The sequence below is a fragment of the Perna viridis genome, chromosome 14 (genome assembly GCF_037379345.1).
Source record: "Perna viridis isolate PV_CMFRI_1.1 ecotype Kerala chromosome 14, ASM3737934v1, whole genome shotgun sequence".
Classification (NCBI taxonomy): Eukaryota; Metazoa; Mollusca; class Bivalvia; order Mytilida; family Mytilidae; genus Perna; species Perna viridis.
In genome coordinates this window covers 12,569,520-12,589,171 of record NC_142458.1, presented here as the reverse complement: position 1 = coordinate 12,589,171, position 19,652 = coordinate 12,569,520, and the positions used below count along the sequence as shown (strand labels likewise).

General features: G+C 31.7%; 2 protein-coding genes across 4 annotated transcripts in view; both read right to left on the bottom strand.

The window, feature by feature from the left end:
• LOC148598238 (receptor-type tyrosine-protein phosphatase kappa-like) overlaps positions 1 to 10,203 on the bottom strand; it is a 28,986-nt gene extending 18,783 nt beyond the window's left edge. Inside the window, exon 1 of one of the 2 annotated variants that reach the window (XM_088560498.1) lies at positions 9,681 to 10,203. The gene's annotated coding sequence lies outside the window, so the exon portion shown is untranslated. The remainder of the gene's footprint in view (positions 1 to 9,680) is intronic. The other variant, XM_088560499.1, reaches the window with a different exon arrangement.
• LOC148598239 (microfibril-associated glycoprotein 4-like) lies at positions 933 to 9,685 on the bottom strand. 2 transcript variants are annotated; one of them, XM_088560502.1, is made up of 5 exons: positions 5,459 to 9,685; positions 4,452 to 4,579; positions 3,706 to 3,802; positions 2,898 to 3,068; positions 933 to 1,376 (listed from the first exon to the last, which is right to left on the bottom strand). In XM_088560502.1, exons 1-5 carry the CDS (start codon positions 5,787 to 5,789, stop codon positions 1,117 to 1,119), a joined length of 987 nt encoding a protein of 328 aa, XP_088416628.1. In that variant the 5' UTR covers positions 5,790 to 9,685; the 3' UTR covers positions 933 to 1,116. The 2 variants fall into 2 exon arrangements, with proteins under 2 accessions (XP_088416628.1, XP_088416629.1); XM_088560503.1 differs by lacking the exon at positions 2,898 to 3,068.
• Positions 10,204 to 19,652: the final 9,449 nt, after the last annotated feature.

The window sequence follows — 19,652 nt, the reverse complement described above, 5'->3', positions numbered from 1 at the left end:
AGCTTTCAACATACTGGCCAAAAAGAAATTGAAAAAAAAAACGACGGTTGTCACAAAAAAAGGTTTTACATCGTGGAGTCGAATAATCAGCATACTTGAAAACATCACATGAACTCATCATTTTAGAAATATTTCATTCAAAGTGTTCTGACCAAGACTTTGTAATAACTATGTCTTTCTCAGGTATTTGGCGGTCGTATATGGTTTGATGTTGAAGAATGTATTCTAAAGACTAAAGATTTCACTTAAGTGTAAGTGTTTGTAAGAATCAGGCAAAATGGAAAATCAGAAACATGCATGTCACAACTTCACTGAACTGACAATGAAATACCTTTCAAGGAAACATTCTCTGTTTGAAATAAAAACAACAATATTTAATCTCTGCATCACTGGCTTTCCTCAGAAATTTTTCAATATGATGTTAGTATAATGAGGTTTTTGACAGAATAATCTGCCCTAGAAATGTTCGTTTTCAGTGCATTTCAATAAAATTATAGCTCATCGCACAATCATGATATGGAAAAATTGTTTTGTTTTGTTTTTGTTTTTGTTTTTGTATTTTTTTTTGCCTTGATTCTGATGGTGCAAATAGTCAAACAACCATGTTTCACTTACTGCCTGATTTTTACAGGGGCTGGCATTTAAAAAACAAATTTATGATTTGCATCATAAAGTCAATTTTTTATGAGGTGCTCATCCTAAACCAAATATGACATGATGCCTGACATGAAGCTCAACTACTCACTTTTTTCTTTTCTTTTCTTTTCTTTTTTTTTTTTTTGGTTGTGATCCTTTAACTATCAATAATATCTTTTGAGGTTTGTTTTTCTGTTTTCGTGTTTATATCCTTAAGGGACAGAACAAGCAATAACCTGGCACATTCAAGATTAAGACTACCGCGTTTATAGTGAAATGATGCTTATAAAAAGATAAGTGTTTTCTAATTAAGTTGTACTTTACAAGAAAACACATATATGATAATCTTAATGATAAAGTTTTTGTGGACATAATAAAAGTAAAGTAGTTATACATATAAATCACCTACACAGACATTAAGACTTGATACACTGCACTCTACAAGCTCATATGCTATAGTTTCGTATTAGGTAAAACATATTACGCAGGTTTTATCATTATTGTAGACTTCTTCAGTCCATCAAAACCTTTAAATGGTTTCCAGTACATTTTAGAAAAATGGTCAAGAAATCCCGGATTGTATACCCCGTTCAAATTTGCATGAGTGCAGTCTCGAAACCACCATCCAGCTTGTTTAACAAAGGCACAGTTCGCAAGGTTGGCATCATTGTCATTATCATAGGTTGAAAACCCCATTCCACTTAAGGTGTTCCCAGTCATACCATCTTTCATGCCATCTCCTTTGTAAAAAGGGAAATATATTTAAACAATATGTAAAATTACAGAATAAATTTTAACATATGCTTAACTATATCGAAAATTGAAACATTGACATATTTATATATATACTACTCAAACAAACACACCAGTTCATTTAGTTGGTTAATCATATAACAACCATATACGTGGATCAATATATCCAGCTTCTACCTCATCTGGAAGGGAAATCAAGGGAACCAAGGTTACAGCGGTAATCAAAAGAATGTAATCTATTCACAAATATGACCCAAAAATGAAATTCTGATTTTCAGTTTTCCGAAACAGTTTGCTGTCTTGCATAAAGTACTTCAACATCTAAGAATTGAGCAAATTGTGTATAAATTGTGGCACATGAAAGAAAGAAACAAAAACAAAGATGTTATTGCATTAACCACGTTTTATACTTGATAACTTTCAGAAATGCATATAACTAACCACGTGTTTATAACAATTTGTCTTTCTAAGATATCAATATATCATGATTAGTTGAAATGCACTGTGGGAAATGGCGCACTTTCTGCTTATATAAGCTGGTAAAAAAATCACAGATGCTTGAGGAAAAATTCAAATAGCTTTTCATTTTTTTTGTTTTTTGTTTTGTTTTTTTTATATATGTATTGAGTGTGTTTGAGGCAAAAAGAAAAAAACTTGAGAATTATGATGTGACACCCGTCGCCTGATTCTTACACGGAATAGTACATTAACGCGGATTTTTTTTCTATGTACTAATCTAAAATACATAACAGGTATTTGTCAGTTACAATCATTACAATAACAAAGAAGAGAAAACAGAAAGGAAAACTTTTTTTTTTTTTTTTTTAGTTGTCGCGTAAAGCGAATGTATTTTTACGGAGTGTTACTCCTTTCATTATTGTTTATTCATTTCCAGTAGTTGCTGTTTACAACTCCGTTAAGTGTTATTTAAACTCCTCTTTTTGTATAAAGATTGACTCCGTTATTTGTTTTCTTTGTCAGCTCCCTCAATTATCAATTGTATTAAAATGAACTTTCACGTGACTTTTATGTTAGTTTTACATACTGTATCTGTATAAAAGAGGTTGTACTTTATTGTTTTACTCTTGTTATTATGTGAATCATACCTCAGGTGTCATAATAAATGTGGAAGCGTATTAAATGTATGTATTCGATAAAAGGTAACTCCGATGTGGTGGTAATAAAAACTACACACTATCAGTGAGAACAACATAATTGAGAACTTAGACGAAAAAGTATTGCATGTAATCAAATTTTAGAATTTTACGATTTTTGGTTTCTGTTTGTAAAAATAAGTCTGCACTTGAAATTTAAGAAAAATAAGTACAGAAAAGATGAAAACCACTTTTTTCGTGACGAAAAGAAACATGTCTTTTTGTACTCATTTGTTCTAAGCAACGTTTGAAAACTTAAATAGCTGGAATCATTTAAAACTCCCTTTTGAATAACTGTTTATGACATCAACTAACTAAAGTTTTGATTTATCACAATAAATTGTAATATCGAACCTGCAGAACTATGCCCAGAGTAACCAGTTAATATCAGTCTATAATTTTTGACTTCGTCATCGACATAAAAGCTATTATATTCGGCATAGGCAACATCGTTGTTAGCACTTTTCAATTCAAAACGAATTTTATTAGGCTTCTGCGATGTAAGTATGTGCAAGTTGTCGTTTCCTAAAAATATATATATTAAATTGTTTAAGTTATGGTGTATCCATCTGCACCATGAAAACTAATTTTTTCAACGGGTCATAGTTTTCCTTTCCTCGTTTGTCTACCCCGGACTCGATTTTTATGAGCAACTCGGCGGGTGCTTTTAGAAAAGCAGAGGACGCTTACCCTATCGGTGCATCTCGTCCATGCTCCCAGTTTTTAGTGGAGTCCGAGTTGCTCATTTGCTTTTGTTACTTTGTATGTATGATTTTAGTTACTTTATGTTCTTTGTTATGTATGTCTGTTTTCCATGTCTGGTCTTTGTCCCTGGATTACATTCTTTTGATGACCGCTATAACCTTGGTTCCCTTGATTTCTCTTTCTGTACGTTAGGTCAAATGTAAACCATTTTGAATTCCCCATCCACACTACCTAAATATGAATTTTTAGATTGCCTCACTCTTTACGCAGTGTATGAGTTTGTTCCGTATTCAATTCAAACTTAATCAAAGAGAGAATAGCTATCACTCCCCAGCGTGCTTACTTATCATTTTAAAAAATACCAAAATCCTACACATAAAAGCTTTGCAAAAAACAGTATTTTATGTACAACTATTTTGTTTTCTTGAAAATGTAACAGAACACATAATTGACATACCTAACCAAAATTCGCCATTTTTATCACCGAATCCATACTTGTAGCTGTTCCAACCTCTATTAAAGTCTACCAACCCATTAAATCTCTTTTGAACAACCTTTAACATATAAAATTATTATCATTAATTCTACGTAATCTAAGATAAGTAACTCTCAAGTTAAGAATCATCCAAAATTTGATACATGTCTACAAAAAATGAATGTGAATTATATTAAAGAAAAAATTAATCAAGAACAAATACTAAAATACAAAAAATACTCGTGGTTTTAATATCTTAGAACTCATTTATTTTGTGTTTAAAGAGTAGTCAAGGGAACCAAGGTTATAGCGGTAATCAAAAGAATGTAATCCAGGGACAAAGACCAGACATGGAAAACAGACATACACAAAGAACATAAAGTAACTAAAATCATACATACAAATTAACAAAAGCAAATGGGCAACTTGGACTCCACTAAAAACTGGGAGCATGGACCAGGTGCACCGGTAATCTAGAACAATCTGCCTTTGAAAGTCATAATCTATGACACCAAAACCATCCTCCCTTCAGATTAACATTGCCCTTTTTTCCATTTTGAAATAACTTATTTTCTATGCTGTTCGTTCTTTCCTATTGATAATACATTAACATGATAAAAACCTGAAACTGAAAATAGAAAAAAAAGAACAATTTTTGATTTAAATGTCATACAATAAATCACCAGGGTAAGTTGTAAGTCAAATTTTGTTGTTTGGAAATTACTTACCGTCCATCCTCCCGAGGCAACACTCATTTCACAGTAGACCTGAATTGCATTTCCACAGTTAGGGTAAACACTATACACACCACTTTGTGACCCTGCATCCAACTCGCTACAATCATTTATCCGCTGATCTAGAATAATAAAAGCAACTCTTCAAAATAGAAGCACAAATTCAAATTATGCTTAACATCCCACAAGACACTTTTGTCATTACTTGGTTAACTGTAACATTCCTTATGGCATTTAAGGACATAAAAAGTTATTATGTCTAAATCTTTCTTGTAATATCATTTTGTAATTGATGGCTGCATGAACTATAGCATGCTCGGTTTGTTTTGTTTTGTTTGTGTGTTTGTTTGTTTGCTTTTTTTTTCTTTTTTTTTTTGGAAAAAAACATCGATTTTTGTCGACCGAATTATTCTCTCACATAACATATACACCAAGATTCAGGTTGAAAGGTCCGATTCGAAACATTCATTAATTCTAGATACATTTTAATCCTTAACTTTTCAAACAAAATATATATGTAATATATGTATCATTGTTCCAGTAAAATTGAAGCGCAAAATTAACATTGCAAATGGCGGCACTGACTCGACGACGATAAAAAATTTTAAAAATACCCTATTAAAAGAACTTCTTTACAGGTAAATAATCATAATACAATATAATCATATAACATGTATAAAGTGCAATATGCCAAAAAGAATCAATCGTGATATCATTATATATGCTTATGTATTGATTTTGTCATGTTTGTCATGTGGAACCCATATACTCATATGTTGTTTGTAAACATATCATAATCATCTTTCAGCACGATAATAACTACAGTTAACAATCATATAATAATTAAATGTCATTTTTCAATTGTCATATCAATCAATTACGCTTAACTTATGAGTGGTGCACTTAATGATTATCATTTGAATCATGACATATGTGGTTGTCATATGTTGCATTTTTGCTGTGAAAGTCATGAAAGTTATATATATATTGTATATACTTACCTTGTGCTGTGTCCTTGAGCATTACAGTTGTGCCGAACTGTGACTGCATTTGCATCGTGTTGGTACAACAAGAAGAATGCATTGAACATTTGCCTGCCATTGTTTCGACATCGACAGCACAACAACGCGAGTTCATTGTACATAACGAAGCACATACATGTGAGGATTTTACGTTTGTACTTGTAAAAATGTCCGCTGTATTAATAATTCTGGAATTTGTTATAACAGAAAATTTCTTGATGTTTGATGCATATTTTTCAGATAAGACTGTATACCTTTCTTTAAATAATCCAAAGAAGAGGCAAAACGATTGAACAATTAGCATGCGCATTTTGGTGTCTGCGATTCAGTTTACTGAAAGGACATTCAACGTTATCGGGTTCCAAAATACAACACAGCTTTATCATTTAAATAGGAATATAATGAATCAATCAATATTCCCGAAGTATTTTCCAGACTCGAACCTTTTACTTTTGTGTTTATTTTCTAAAGTATGTATTTTAATTTTGACTATTCCAATTTTTAATATTTGCCTTTTAAATAATCAAATAGCTTAGTCTGTTAAGATTTTAATTATATTTAGAAGTTATTTCATATAAGTCAATATGCATTTTTTTTTAATTCATTATCGGAATTTGATATGTCATGACCAGAACATCATTGTTGTGATCAGATACAAACTACCCTAGAGGATTTAATGTTCGTTGGATACCTGTTTTCCTTTTTTACAGTGTTCTTTAGGGTTTATGTTTTGTGATAATCGTTTTTGATCGCTTGTCACAAATTCAAAGTCTCAAAAAACAAAAACAAAACAAAAACAAAAACAAAATATAGAATATTTATAAATATGAATAATCATTATTTAATACATGTGTACAAGAATAAAACGTTTTACAATAACTTTAGGAAAATCATCTGAACAATTACAGCGTACTTATCTGCTAAACAGTTAACATTTCCAGGATGTTAGGTTGCAACTGGCGATGCAGAAATATAACTTTCTTGTTTCACAAAAGCGAACTGAAATACCTGTGCACTTAAAAAAATATATATTGTTGATCTCTAAATAAATTTATCCCATAACTTATATCTCTTTGTTGGTGTTTTTATACTTCAACTCGGATTGATAAAAAAAAATCATCGAATCTATCTTAGCTGGTTAGTGAAAAAGTAAGCGTTATAATTTTGTTTTCTTCATTGTGTAGAACGTATTGAAACGTTTATGTTTAAGCTTGTTACAAATTATTTGTGCTTGCTTGATTTGACTTCTACTATGACATGAACTGGCGAAATTCGAAAGCCTACCACTCTTTAACAGAACAGATTTCTTAGACTTTGTGCCATGTGGTGCCAATTGATGTTATGTTATGAAGGTTACACATATATATTGCACACTAACTGCTGAAAGGTTATTTTGAGTATTGATTAAATACGTGTGTATTTGTAACATTTCATAAGCGGATCATACTGAATGTATGTTTTATACACACACTGCTGTATTGTCTATATGCAACAGTCAGCATTTGTAATATCAAATAATTTTATACATTCATATAATTCATGTAAAATAGTATATCAGTAAGTTTCCATGTTTTAAGCAAAACGTGTTGTATGATATTTTTTGTGTTGTGTGAATCTCCATCTATTGGGGGAAATAAAGGAAATCGACAAATCGATTGTGTTCAACTTATCGAACTCTACCGTATTTATATGATTCGTATTGTTTATACTAAAAGGTATGAACGTACATATGTACATATTCTAGCCAAATGATCGACTGGTTTATAACTCCCATCATTAATTGATTAATATAAACATAAATTTCCATTGCTACCTAATGGCTACACGTACAATTTATATAGAAACTAAACCACGGTTGTCAGGCAAATATCAGCATTTTAGTTTGGTTTGTTGTCACTTACTTAAAGCTACATTATTTAATTTGATATTGACATTTATTGATTACTTCCATATATTTGGGATTCCTTTTAACGTTGTGGATAAAAAAACAACAAAAACAATATTGTATTTCCAAACTGGTTCTCAATTTGACGCTGATATTAGTATAATATTTCAAAATAAAAATGTCAATAAAGAAAAGGTCAGTATATAGATAATGAACTATATTTTCATGGACATGTGTTTGTTGTGCTTATAGAATTCGATTCAAAATGCAAAACTAAACTGATAGCACAATGGGGAAAGTATTTTTCAAACTTTCTCATTCATTGTTATATGTAGAGGACTGTTTCTTTTGTAAAATAGAGTTTCATAATTTCTATTAATGTTAAGCTAAATCTGATATAATCTAAACTATTAAATTGATTTTATTACTATTAATATTGTGGCTGATCTGTTCCAATATTTGTATAAAACCTAGTTGTTACAAAAGTTGCTCGAAACAAAAAACAAAAACGAGTAGTAAGCAGCATAGTCCTTCAAGTTCAGTGTTCGATTTATCTGTAATGTATCATTTCTAACTTTAAGGATTATATACGATTAACTGCATTTCTATAGGCCTATCTGTTCTACTTCAAGAAAATGTACTTTTACTGTTGTCGATTTCATGATGAATAAAATTGAATATTGTAAAAAAATATCAACTAAAGTTTTTAATTTTAACGCCTCGTTAGTTTTGATGTTGAAATTAAATAACGCAAGTTGATATTTTGCGAATTTCAACTTTCATGAGTTATAAAACCTTTTTTCTGTATGTTACCATTGGCATATTTTGGCGGTTTGACATATGGTATCTGTTAACGGAAATTTCTAGAGATGTTCTTTTTTGATTTCACTGATGATGTCGGGAAAACAACGTTAGTATCCGTTGACGTATTCAAGGACAAAATCAAGGATGTTTATGTCCATTTCTAAAAAAAAACATTCTTTATTTAAACTCAGATGAAAATAAACATCATGTTCTAAACGACTGATTCAATATGTGTTGAGAAAATCAGAACACCTTTATTTAGAATAACATCTTGCGGGGAATGCACTTCGATGCAAATTCGAGGTCTTATCCAAATTTGTTCATGATTTAAACTAGAAATTTTTAAAATCAAGCCAAAACTTGTATCATAAAATTGTTAAAAGATTGATGAACTGAAGCCAAGTCCACTTTCGTTTGTTCAGCTTAATTTACATTCACTATGGAATGTCATGTTTAAGTCTCTGGACATCGTACTTAATTAAAACAGTCTCTTTTAGTCGCATTAATCAGCATCAAATTCCTTTTCACACCATAGTAACCATTAAAGTTACCCTATTCACAGGCCTTTGATACGTTTTCCTGGCCTATTACGTTCATTTATATCAAATGAAGTACAATCTAAATGTCATCATCCATTTTTTTAACCTCTGCACAACTGCTATTTGATGTGAAATCTTTGTCGCTATCAAAAACCCTAATCCACGCAAATTACGGCGTCTACCTATCTACTGAACAAAAAGTAAACTTACAGTGAAAGGAATGTAAACTTGTCTAAACCGAACATCCTAGAAATCAATTATTATATATTCCCAACCATGATTAACCGACTACCTGTTCAATTATTCTGTAAAGCTAAAAAGGTTCGGTTTAAACTGATTTCCCAGTCAAAACAAAAGCTACTTTTCAAAACAGTTACCACGTCCCATTAGACTTCATATATGTATTATATACTTTCTAAGGCTGTATTTGTATAATGTTTCAGATCCTATACCATCAGAGGTTATCCTATTCAGTTTCATCATGTGCTAATGTTTGCTCTAGATTCACTTACGAGGAAGTATTACTTGGTTAACGAAAGCTATATTTTAATAAAGCCTAGTTGGCCGATTGGCCAAGAGTGTTGGACTTAGTGCAGGTTATATGCCATAGATGTCAGAGAAGAGAAGAGGTTCTAATCCTGCTGAGGGAGCAACTACATTTGCACCGCAAATTTGCAACCTTGCATATGCTAGAGTTATCTTAGACTTGAACGTATGTATACAGGATATTTCATTAGTTACCGTTATAGTTATTGCATGTCACACTATCGTTCAGATTCCTGTAAATTACACGTTTACTTATCTCTAAAATGTGTGCCTGCAGGTCACACAAATATTGTAATGTTAGGGTGATTGTTGGTCACACGCACCTATAAATAGAGCATAATACATGGCAAAATCTGTACCGCATGCCGTGTTGACCATGAGAGAACAGTAGCAAGTTCAATATGTAAAATTGTATACATATGCTTACCTTATCGTAAAAATGAACGCAGATCGCACTTAAACATGACCTAATCGCACAATTAGTATATTATTACCCTTGCAATATCTTTGCGACATTTGTCTACATCGACTGCATACGTAGTGTCTTAATTTTTGATATACAATTCAATGAACTATAAAGAAGAAAACAAAAATATGTAAAACAGAATATAACAGGCTGGAGAAGACTAAATAAAACCAATGACGGGTATTTCCGGAAAAATAGGGGAGAGCAACTCTAAAAAAAGACGTACAGCCCATGGAAACGAAAATAAAAACGACAAACATATCTAAACGGAAAACAAATCCGGGAAATTCTGAAATTGGTATGACTAATAAACAAAAAATAGTTTAAAATCACATAATAGTGCAACGGACGAAGAGGGGAGAGCAACTCTGAAATAAAGTTGTACAGCCCATGGAAACGAGAATAAAAACGTCAAAAATGTATAAACGGAAAACAAATACGGAAAATTCCGGATAAAGATATAAATAATAACCAAAAAATAATTAAAACAAAAATAAAACAGAAACTTACTTTAGGAGAGGGGAGAGAAACTCTAAAATAAAGATGTACAGCCCACGTCATATGCGTTTTGTGTTCCCCAAAAGCGGCGGTATTTAGTATTACCGTAACCGCCGCTGGGTTATACTAAATATTGGGTAACATTTGGGGGAAAATGCCTCCAAATAGAAGTTTACGTGGTAAATGTAACATGATTCCATCTTTATTGTCCTCAATATAACGTCCTAGTTATATTGAGGACAATAAAGATGGAATTATGTTTACTAACATTCCCACTTCTCATGTTTCTTACGCATACAACGATCAATCCCACGTTTGCTTTAATTATACTAGAGACACACCTGATTCTATTAATTATGGTGTATTGGAAATGCTAAAGGATGGAAGAATATTTTCAGCCAAGTATGAATCTAGAGCAAAGAAATTCATTCCACCTAAAGTGTTTTGCTTCTCCAACTTTGAACCTGATAGAACTAAACTCAGTGATGATAGATGGATTGTTTATATGGTTGATGATGAACAAAAATTAGTTTTGTGTTAATTTATTATGAATAAAATTCCGGAATTTTTTTCCGTTTCTACATTATTTGCGTTTATTATTTTGTTTCCATGAGCTGCATATTTTTTTTTTGAATGTTACTCTCCCTTTTTTTTCGGAATTACCCGTCAATGTTTCAACAAATAATAAACAACTTAAATAATTTTATAACTTTATTAAACAAATTTTTAATTTTACATATTTTTTAAGTACTGCATCTTTGTCCTCTAAATTCCAATGTGTACAGACATCTCCATGTTATTTTTGTATCTGCTGGAGTCTCATTATCTACTGCCCATTTTACTACATAATGCACTACTCCTGGATACCCAAATCTAGCCATGTTTGTCTTGTTGAATGCCGTGTTGATCAGTTGTTGGACCATAAACATTTGTTGATGCTCTTGGATTTTATTGCATTATTCAAGTATTTATACTTCATAACCTCCAAAAGTGTAAATTTGCCTTTGTTAGATATTTATAGGCCAATGTAGTTGAAATGCACCTTGATGGAAGTGTTAGGGAAGTGTTAAGAAAGTTTTCCCTATAAACATCAACAAATCTAAGTAACAGCTAATTCATGATTTGATGTATTGAATATATTTAAGGTAAAAAGACCAATTTTAGCATTATGATGTGCCACCCATTTCATGATTCCTACACAGAATGGTACTGAAGCATTTGTCTAGCGATGTCAAGGTCGCAGTAGTTTCACTTTCGGTCCAAGCGATTGTAGGTTTGACTCTAGATTTTCTAAAGTGGACACATTTCGATTTATTTGTGTAATCAATACTCTCCAGCGTTGACACCAGTTGTGTAATCTACCAAGCATACGCTGTAAATCTAATTCATTATTCACGAGTAAAACTATATCATCAGCGTATAAAGGTGAACAAATTTTATATTTATCCCATATTCAAACCGATGTCCTCTCGTTGATTTCAGTTACTAAATCGTTTATGAATATAGAAGACAGTGTAGGTGAAAGATTATCACTCTGATTGTCTTCAGTTCTAAAATCAAACCAGTCAGTTTTCTGTTTATTCTCACACACGATTCGGAACTTCGGCAAATATTCGCATTATGACGTATTTTATCTCATCTAGGGAAATATCAGAATTGATCTCACCGTTCAATGTTTTCGGTCGACATAGAAAACTGTATCTTCAATTTACAAGTCATCGCTGATTGATCCGGCAATTTGAATTTTTCACCAAGTGCATGAAGTTTATGATAGTCGATAGTGTCTTGTATTAAATTAACTTTAAAATCACAGAATTCATTAACGCAATCTTCTTGCACGCAAACGTAATTAACTACAACACTGCCTTTTCGCGATATTGATGTGAAATTGTTACCTTCGCGGAAACGCCCAATAAGAACGCAGAATTTGGCTTTGCTTAAAAAGTCAATACTTTAATGTCCATGTTAATTAATGCTACAATCCAATATAACCCTTTTTGGGACACAGTCTGTTTCGTTTGAAGTTTCTGACAACGAACCGATTTTGAAATTGAAATCTCCGACTAGACACATATAGTGACTATCCGAGTTCAAGTAAACCTGTACCATTAAGTGATCGAGGAAACTCGACCATGCACGGAATTTTCTGGTGGCAAATAACAAGCGAACACTATCAACTTTGTGTCATTAGAAATTAATATCCCATCAAATGTTTTGTCAACAACCGAAACACTATATTGTTTAGTAAGCTAGTTTTTGATAAAACACCTACTCCACCCGAAGCTTTAAGTGCATTTCTATGAATGTCTGTTCTATTATATCCAACCCAGATATAACCTGGCATTTCAAGCATTGTTTGGCCTGCTAAATAAGTTTCACTGACAGCCATTGTAGGAAGTAAAATGTTTGTTTTCAATTGTCTATTATCACCTGTTCTTCTCGTAACATTTAAATGACCGATTTTGATTTACTTACTGGGCCGGGCGTCGTCCTATACATTTACATTTTGGGTTTGTTGATTAACGCCCCAATTTCGTCTCGCATAACGCGTTGTTATACGACCAGTAGCATCAACACGCAAAGTATGTCGATCAGGCAAGTTTCTCAAAACGGCTCTAGCGTTCATTTCAATCAGTCTGTCGACACGTGATTTACTGCTCTTAATATACACATTTCTATATCTTTCGGATTGTTTTAACTTTATCTTTTTTCTGAGAACTTTTACTTTTTCGTCCGTATTTCTTAAGCTTATCTTCACGAGTCCTGGTTGTTCATTAAACCAGGTAAACGTATTGCAGCTGTAACTTAAATGTTATCGTAAACTACAGCACCTACAGCCGTTATCAATTCTTTTCAATATCTAACGGGTTATCATCAACGTTAACCGGCAATCCATTGACAACCGTAATGTCGTTATTGTCTAACGGATTGTGTATTTGTTCAGCTTGATTTGCTAAAGGTACAACGTTCTTAAGCTGATCAGTCCTCGTAGACTCAAGACTAATATAGGTCGGTAATTGTTCTTTTAATTTTCTGGGCCCATTTGTACAAAACTGTCGTTATATTTAATCATGATTAGCCTTAACGAGTCGTTAAGAACATAATTACATATTAGTTAACGCTTGTGTTAAAATGTGTTGCAAAAAATATTTAACGATTGTGTTAGCTAACACCGTTCTGGCTGAATAGTGTAAAAATGTTACACATTATCCTGTGCAAAAAAAATCGGGAAAAATATGCATTCTATGATCTTCTGCATAAATATGGTTTCCAATGGACAGAAAGACCAATTTCTTACTAGCGGAAACAAATATATGAACTGAAAGAGTGATTTGTAATATGTAACTTCTCAAGGGACAGCACAACAACAGTGTATCTACACAAATGAAGAATAATATATGGCAAAAGATCACTGATGAGGTGAATGCAGTTGGAATTTGCTTCAGGGCTTAACAAACTTGAAAATATATTCGTGCTTACCTTGGAACATTTTACTTGACCGAAAACTTCATTCGCAGTTAATTTTTCATTGATATTCTTTTAAATATTAACCGGAAGTACATTTGTACAATATTTAATTTCTGGTCATTATAGATTGAAAATGTTTGCGCTCATTTGTACTGAAATAATTTTGTGTCGGAGACAAATTAAACATATTGAGCAATAATAACAAGACCATTTAAAAAATAAAATGTCGATCCCCTTTCAATTGGCAGAAATATGAAGAAAGAGCGAATTTTAGACAATTATTGAAATTAAAATTATTCGCATCCTTAAAATCTGCAGAAATATGTCATTTTCGAGAAATTGAACTAAAATCAATGTGTCTCAGCCAAACATATGATGCTTATTTTCAAATTTTTATCGTTTTTAGAAATAATATAAGATCATTAAGGATATTTCAAGTGCTTGCACTCATTCAATTTGCAAAAATATCTCCTTTTCAAGAATATTGTCTGAAATATATGTATCACAGCCATCAACATAATACTGATATTGACAATTATAACATTTTTTAACTAATTGTAGAGTAATAGGTGTATTCAAAGTGTTCGCACACATACACGTTGCAAAAAATGTAATTTTGAAGATTTTTACAGAAATATGAGTGTCGCAACCACCAACCGGATACTAATTTTGCCATTTGTAATATTTTAAACAATAATTTTGGACAATTATTGGAATTTAAAGTGTTTGCACCCTTACATTCTTCAAAAATATGTCGTGTTTGAGAAATTTTTTTGAAATTAATGTATCACAGCCACACATATGACGCTAATTTTGACAATTTCAACATTTTAAACAATTATAAAAGACCATTAAGGTAATTTTAAGTGTTCGCACCCATTTAATTTGCAAAAATATCTCATTTTCAAGAATTTGTTTTGAAATACATGTAAAACAACAATTTAACAAAAACCTTATCTAGACAATTATCTATAGTTTTGAGAATATTTTGCATGATTATTTCTAATGCAGATCGGAATGGCGATAATACATGTAAACAATGCAAATATCGCGTGATTTTGGTAATCCACGTACTCGCCGGCGTGATTCTAAAATTAATATTGATTTCAAAAAAACTTTCTGCATCGTAATGTAATATGTGTGTTTGATAAAACATTTACTTTACTTTTTTTTCTTTTCGGAATGGGAACAACAGGAGAATAAGTCGATGCAATGGGGGATGAAGCCATGGGGAATGCGGGATTTGGCAATGGGATTAGGGGCAAGTGGGAATGCGGGATTTGGTAATGGAGTATGGGGCAAGTGGAAATTTTATCCCATACACGGACTGTACTCAACAACTGATTAACTTCCTCTCCACACTTTGGTCTTACGTTAGAATTTTTTTCTTGAACAGTTTCCACTCTTTCAGTTAACAGTTCTACCAGTGTTGTAGCTGGCTGTTCAATTGGTTTGTTTGGGGCTTTTCACAACTATCTAGTTGCTTTTTAAAAGTATCTAGATACTTTGCAAAAGCATCTAGATGCTTCACACAAGTATCTAGATGCTTTTCAAAACTATCTTTATACTTCTCACAAGCATCTAGATGCTTCTCAAAAGTATTTAGATACTTCGCAAAAGCATCTAGATGCTTGGCAAAACTAACTAGATACTTCTCACAAGTATCTAGATGCTTTGCACGACCATTTAGGTACTTCATACAACTATTTAGATACTGCTAAAAATGGAACACATGTTGGAATAATATGTCTCTGCCAATAAAATTCCCTGTTTCATTGCCTCTTTGTTAGCATGAGACTTCCAGCTGGCGAGATTTATGAACTAGGCGAACCTTTTCTCGTCCGCGCTTGACGATCAATGTCAAATCTATAAAGATTTCAAGATTTAATGAGGAAGAGCCTCAGCAGAATCAGGCGAGAAGAAGAACCAGATGACGTTGCTAGTGGGGACGATTATGTGTCGGGGTAAGAACTCATATCCCCGATAATCACCGTTTTAGAAGTATCTAGATAGAAAATTACATCTTGATAAAAATAACGCTATTTTGACATGAACGGCCACTCATACATTTCAATATGTTTACTGAACACTATACATGTATATGCTAATGAGTAAAATTTCCTTATGAAATCAGTATTTGCATTATTATGCCTGCCATGTTGTATAAAAAATTATTGCACATGTTGTAGTCCATAGATCAAGCAGTGTAACAAATCAAGAAAGGTCTGTTGGAGATTGGTTATTTTAAACTCATTTAATTTGTAATTTCTTGTCAACTTATAGGTTATATACTGTTACTACAAAATATCAGAAATTTTAAATCCATGATATTTAATCATGTCAAATCTGAATATATGTTTTTTTCCCACATCCAATATCTTAATTTGGAGCTTGAACTATTTTTTTTTATTTGAAAGACACCTTGACATACAAGTATGATTTGGCCGACGAAATGAACATTATTTTACCAATGATTTTGAAACTAAAGAAACTTATTTGCAACTCCTTGTATTTAAGTTGCATGATTATAACCTAATTTATTCAGTTCAGTGGTTTAGATTTCAATTGAAATTAAAGAGTGTAGTAATAAATAAACTGCACTTTTGAATTTCATAACAGTTTTAGCTTTAGAGGTACAATATCTTTTTAGCTAATACCCTGTCATGGCAAAACATTAAAAATATTGAAAGAGTATTATATTTGCTAGATTCTCACTAAATTATAACTTATTTGAACACAAGATAATAATTTGACATCAAATTTTATATACATGTGTGAATGTCAAACTACATGTACATTTATATATCAATAAACTTCACAATCTGGTACAAATATTTTACTGTAAGAAAACAAATTAAGTTTTTTTATGTATCATTTCAGAATAAAGTTTGTTTACAGTCAAACCATTTTTAATCTGAATTATATATTTATATACATGCATGTATATATTGTATCCAACGTATCCAATCCAGATAGTGGATGAACAAGATATAGGACATACCAGAACACCAGGTAATTCAATTTATTTCTTATTGTATAGACTTTATTACTGCTTAAATGTACACTTCCATATGCACACATGTATATATGTGTGAATACAAATGAATAAACCACTTTACAGATGTATCAGATATAATACATCTACAATGTGAGATCAGCCTAGTATAGTGAGTGTACATATTGCTGAGTAAATAACAGGCAGATGAACAATAGAACTCGCGCTCTGGTTTAGTTGAGGCGGAAAAGTGAAACCTGTTGTCTATTTCCGTTCCTAATGACCTTCAAAGTTACTTTTAGACAAAAAGTTATTATTTTCAATTTAAGTTAGGGGTATTATTAGTAAACGTTATCAAATAATACTAAGATAAAGCCTTGATCTGCAATTGAAATGATTTTGAGTGTGGGTACGTTTAATCAAAATTGGATCACGCTTTGTGTTTGATCACACAAAAAAGTAAGAGGACTACGCGACATTCCTACAAAACCCCGAAATCAATACAAACCTTTCTTTACTCTGTTATAAAATGTTATTAAGATCAACTTAATCTGGTGTTTGAATCTTTCCTCAAAGCTGGAAGCATGCATCTCACACCTATTTCTCATCAAAATTATTGAATTTATCTATGTACATGTACATGTATAAATACCACAATTAAAAAATTCTGTAAGTTTCATCCTTTTTATAAGTATGATGCAACCTAATATTAACCAATTCTAATTCAACATGGAATGTAAAGCTTCCCAGGTTGCAGTTTGATACGACCGTAAAGGTAGAATCCTCAACAATTTATACAAGTATTAACACAACATTCAAGTTTGATATAACTCTGAATTTTTCGTTTGGTTAATATTAAGGATCATAGCGGGAATCATAGTAGTAACAGAGTGATAAATCAATATTGAATTATTTCGTTTCTTTAAACATTTTTGTTCTATAGACTTCTTGACTTCATTATATATTTGATAAATATGTTCCTTCTATTGCTGTTCATCCAGGTATAAACACATATTGATCCAGTCCAACATAACCTGTTCTATAACACTTATCTGCACTTTCTCTGTAAAATTTGAACTGCATTATATAGTAACACTGACTGTATTAATAACAATAGTGTAGATGTATGCATATTTAGATAAAATAGTTAACAGTTACTATAAAAATATACATATATATGTCATGAATGTATATGCTACCATGACAACAGATTGGAAAATTCTATTACGGAAGACACAGCAAACATAAAATAGATATAATATAAAGGAAATAGAGAAATTTACTACATGTAAGTCTGAAAAGAATACTTGTCAGTTGTTGCAGTGTACATGTATTATGTTTAATATTCAAGAAGTCCTAGGGAACTAGAAATAATCATTTTCAATTGCGCATCTTATTTGTTAAATAATCAATAAATTATATGTACGCGTCGCATGCACTTGTTTCTATCACTGTCCACACGTACATTTGTACATGTACCCTGGGAAAAATCTTCACAGGGTATATGTGGATAATACAGCCAAACAATATATTTAGTTTACTAATAAAGACACCGACCATTTTAATCCTGCCGAAGAGGGTTGTATACTTAGATTTGATGTCAGATTATATTTTTTTTCAATGAATGGATGAGTTAAAAATCACAGAATTTGAAACTCTTTTTTTTCAAAAAGACCATACAATCTGGCCCTTCTTCACTTATGAACATGGTGCCTACAACAAAATCGTGTGACGAATTTTAACTAACCTTCTGATTATAATGTGCTCGGAATAAAACATACATATATCGTCTTAGCATGAAATTTGCATAGAACTTATTACCATACATGTAGAAAGCAATTTTCATCTGTCATATGTTATCAACACATGAATGTCGTTCGTATTCGATCATTTTCCGTATCAGGCCCAACAACGGACTATCGCAGCCATTTTCTATCACGACAGACGAAAATCACAATGAAATGGGAAATAATTTAACTCGGGTAGGTTTCTGCCTGATAAGCCCTAAGAAAAAGGGAGTTTCTCAGGTACTAGTTAGACAAGTAATGATTTGGTTAAAATGCCCTACAGTTTGTTTTGGTTTTTTATGAATAGTGTGATGAACTGGCAGGATATTTCTCAACTCACGCGAGATTTGTACGATAGTATGGAAACAATATAAACATCAACCATCTTGTCTGCCTTATAATTCACATTCAATGTTAATTTTGGTTTCATTTTTTTTTCTAGTTTAAGCTCATTATCATCGATTCTTATGACATGATGTGTTGAATCTTTTTTCTCCCAATTTTATTTCATGACGTACATAGTTAGCTTATAAATCTAGATATAAAGATTGTAATGACTCTTATAGGCCCATGATATTAAGTATTATTTAGACTACACGTATACACAACATGACATATGTACTCTATACTGTAATGAAAATTGAAGTATAGGTGAAGAATGATAAATGTATTATGTATATTTTTACACTTTAGGTTGCACTAGAGTATGTTGCTGAGTTCTGGCTGATACTACCAATAATTTATTATGTCATGGTGATATGGATAGATCAACAAAATAGTAACTGTACTGACTATGAAGAGCTGGTAGTTAAAGCTACATGGAATTATTTGCTTATGTTGTGAAAGTATACATGTCTATTATACATGTATATAAATGAGTGTGACACATGAAGTAGAATATTTGTTCAAAATGATATAAAATAATAAATAGCAAAAGATATGGCCATTTGCATTTATTTATTAGGGAGAAATTGAGCTGAAAGAGTCAGTTTTAAAAAAGATATTGGTACTTGTACGTGCTTAAAACACCAATGTACATGTAACTACATGCTTTTACAGAACTAAAGAATTAATTTGCATTCAAATGTAGTGAAAATAAATATATATGCATGGATTTTATAATTAAGGTCCTAAAAAGTATATGGATAAACAAATGAATTATTTTAAAATAATAGTTCAAACAAG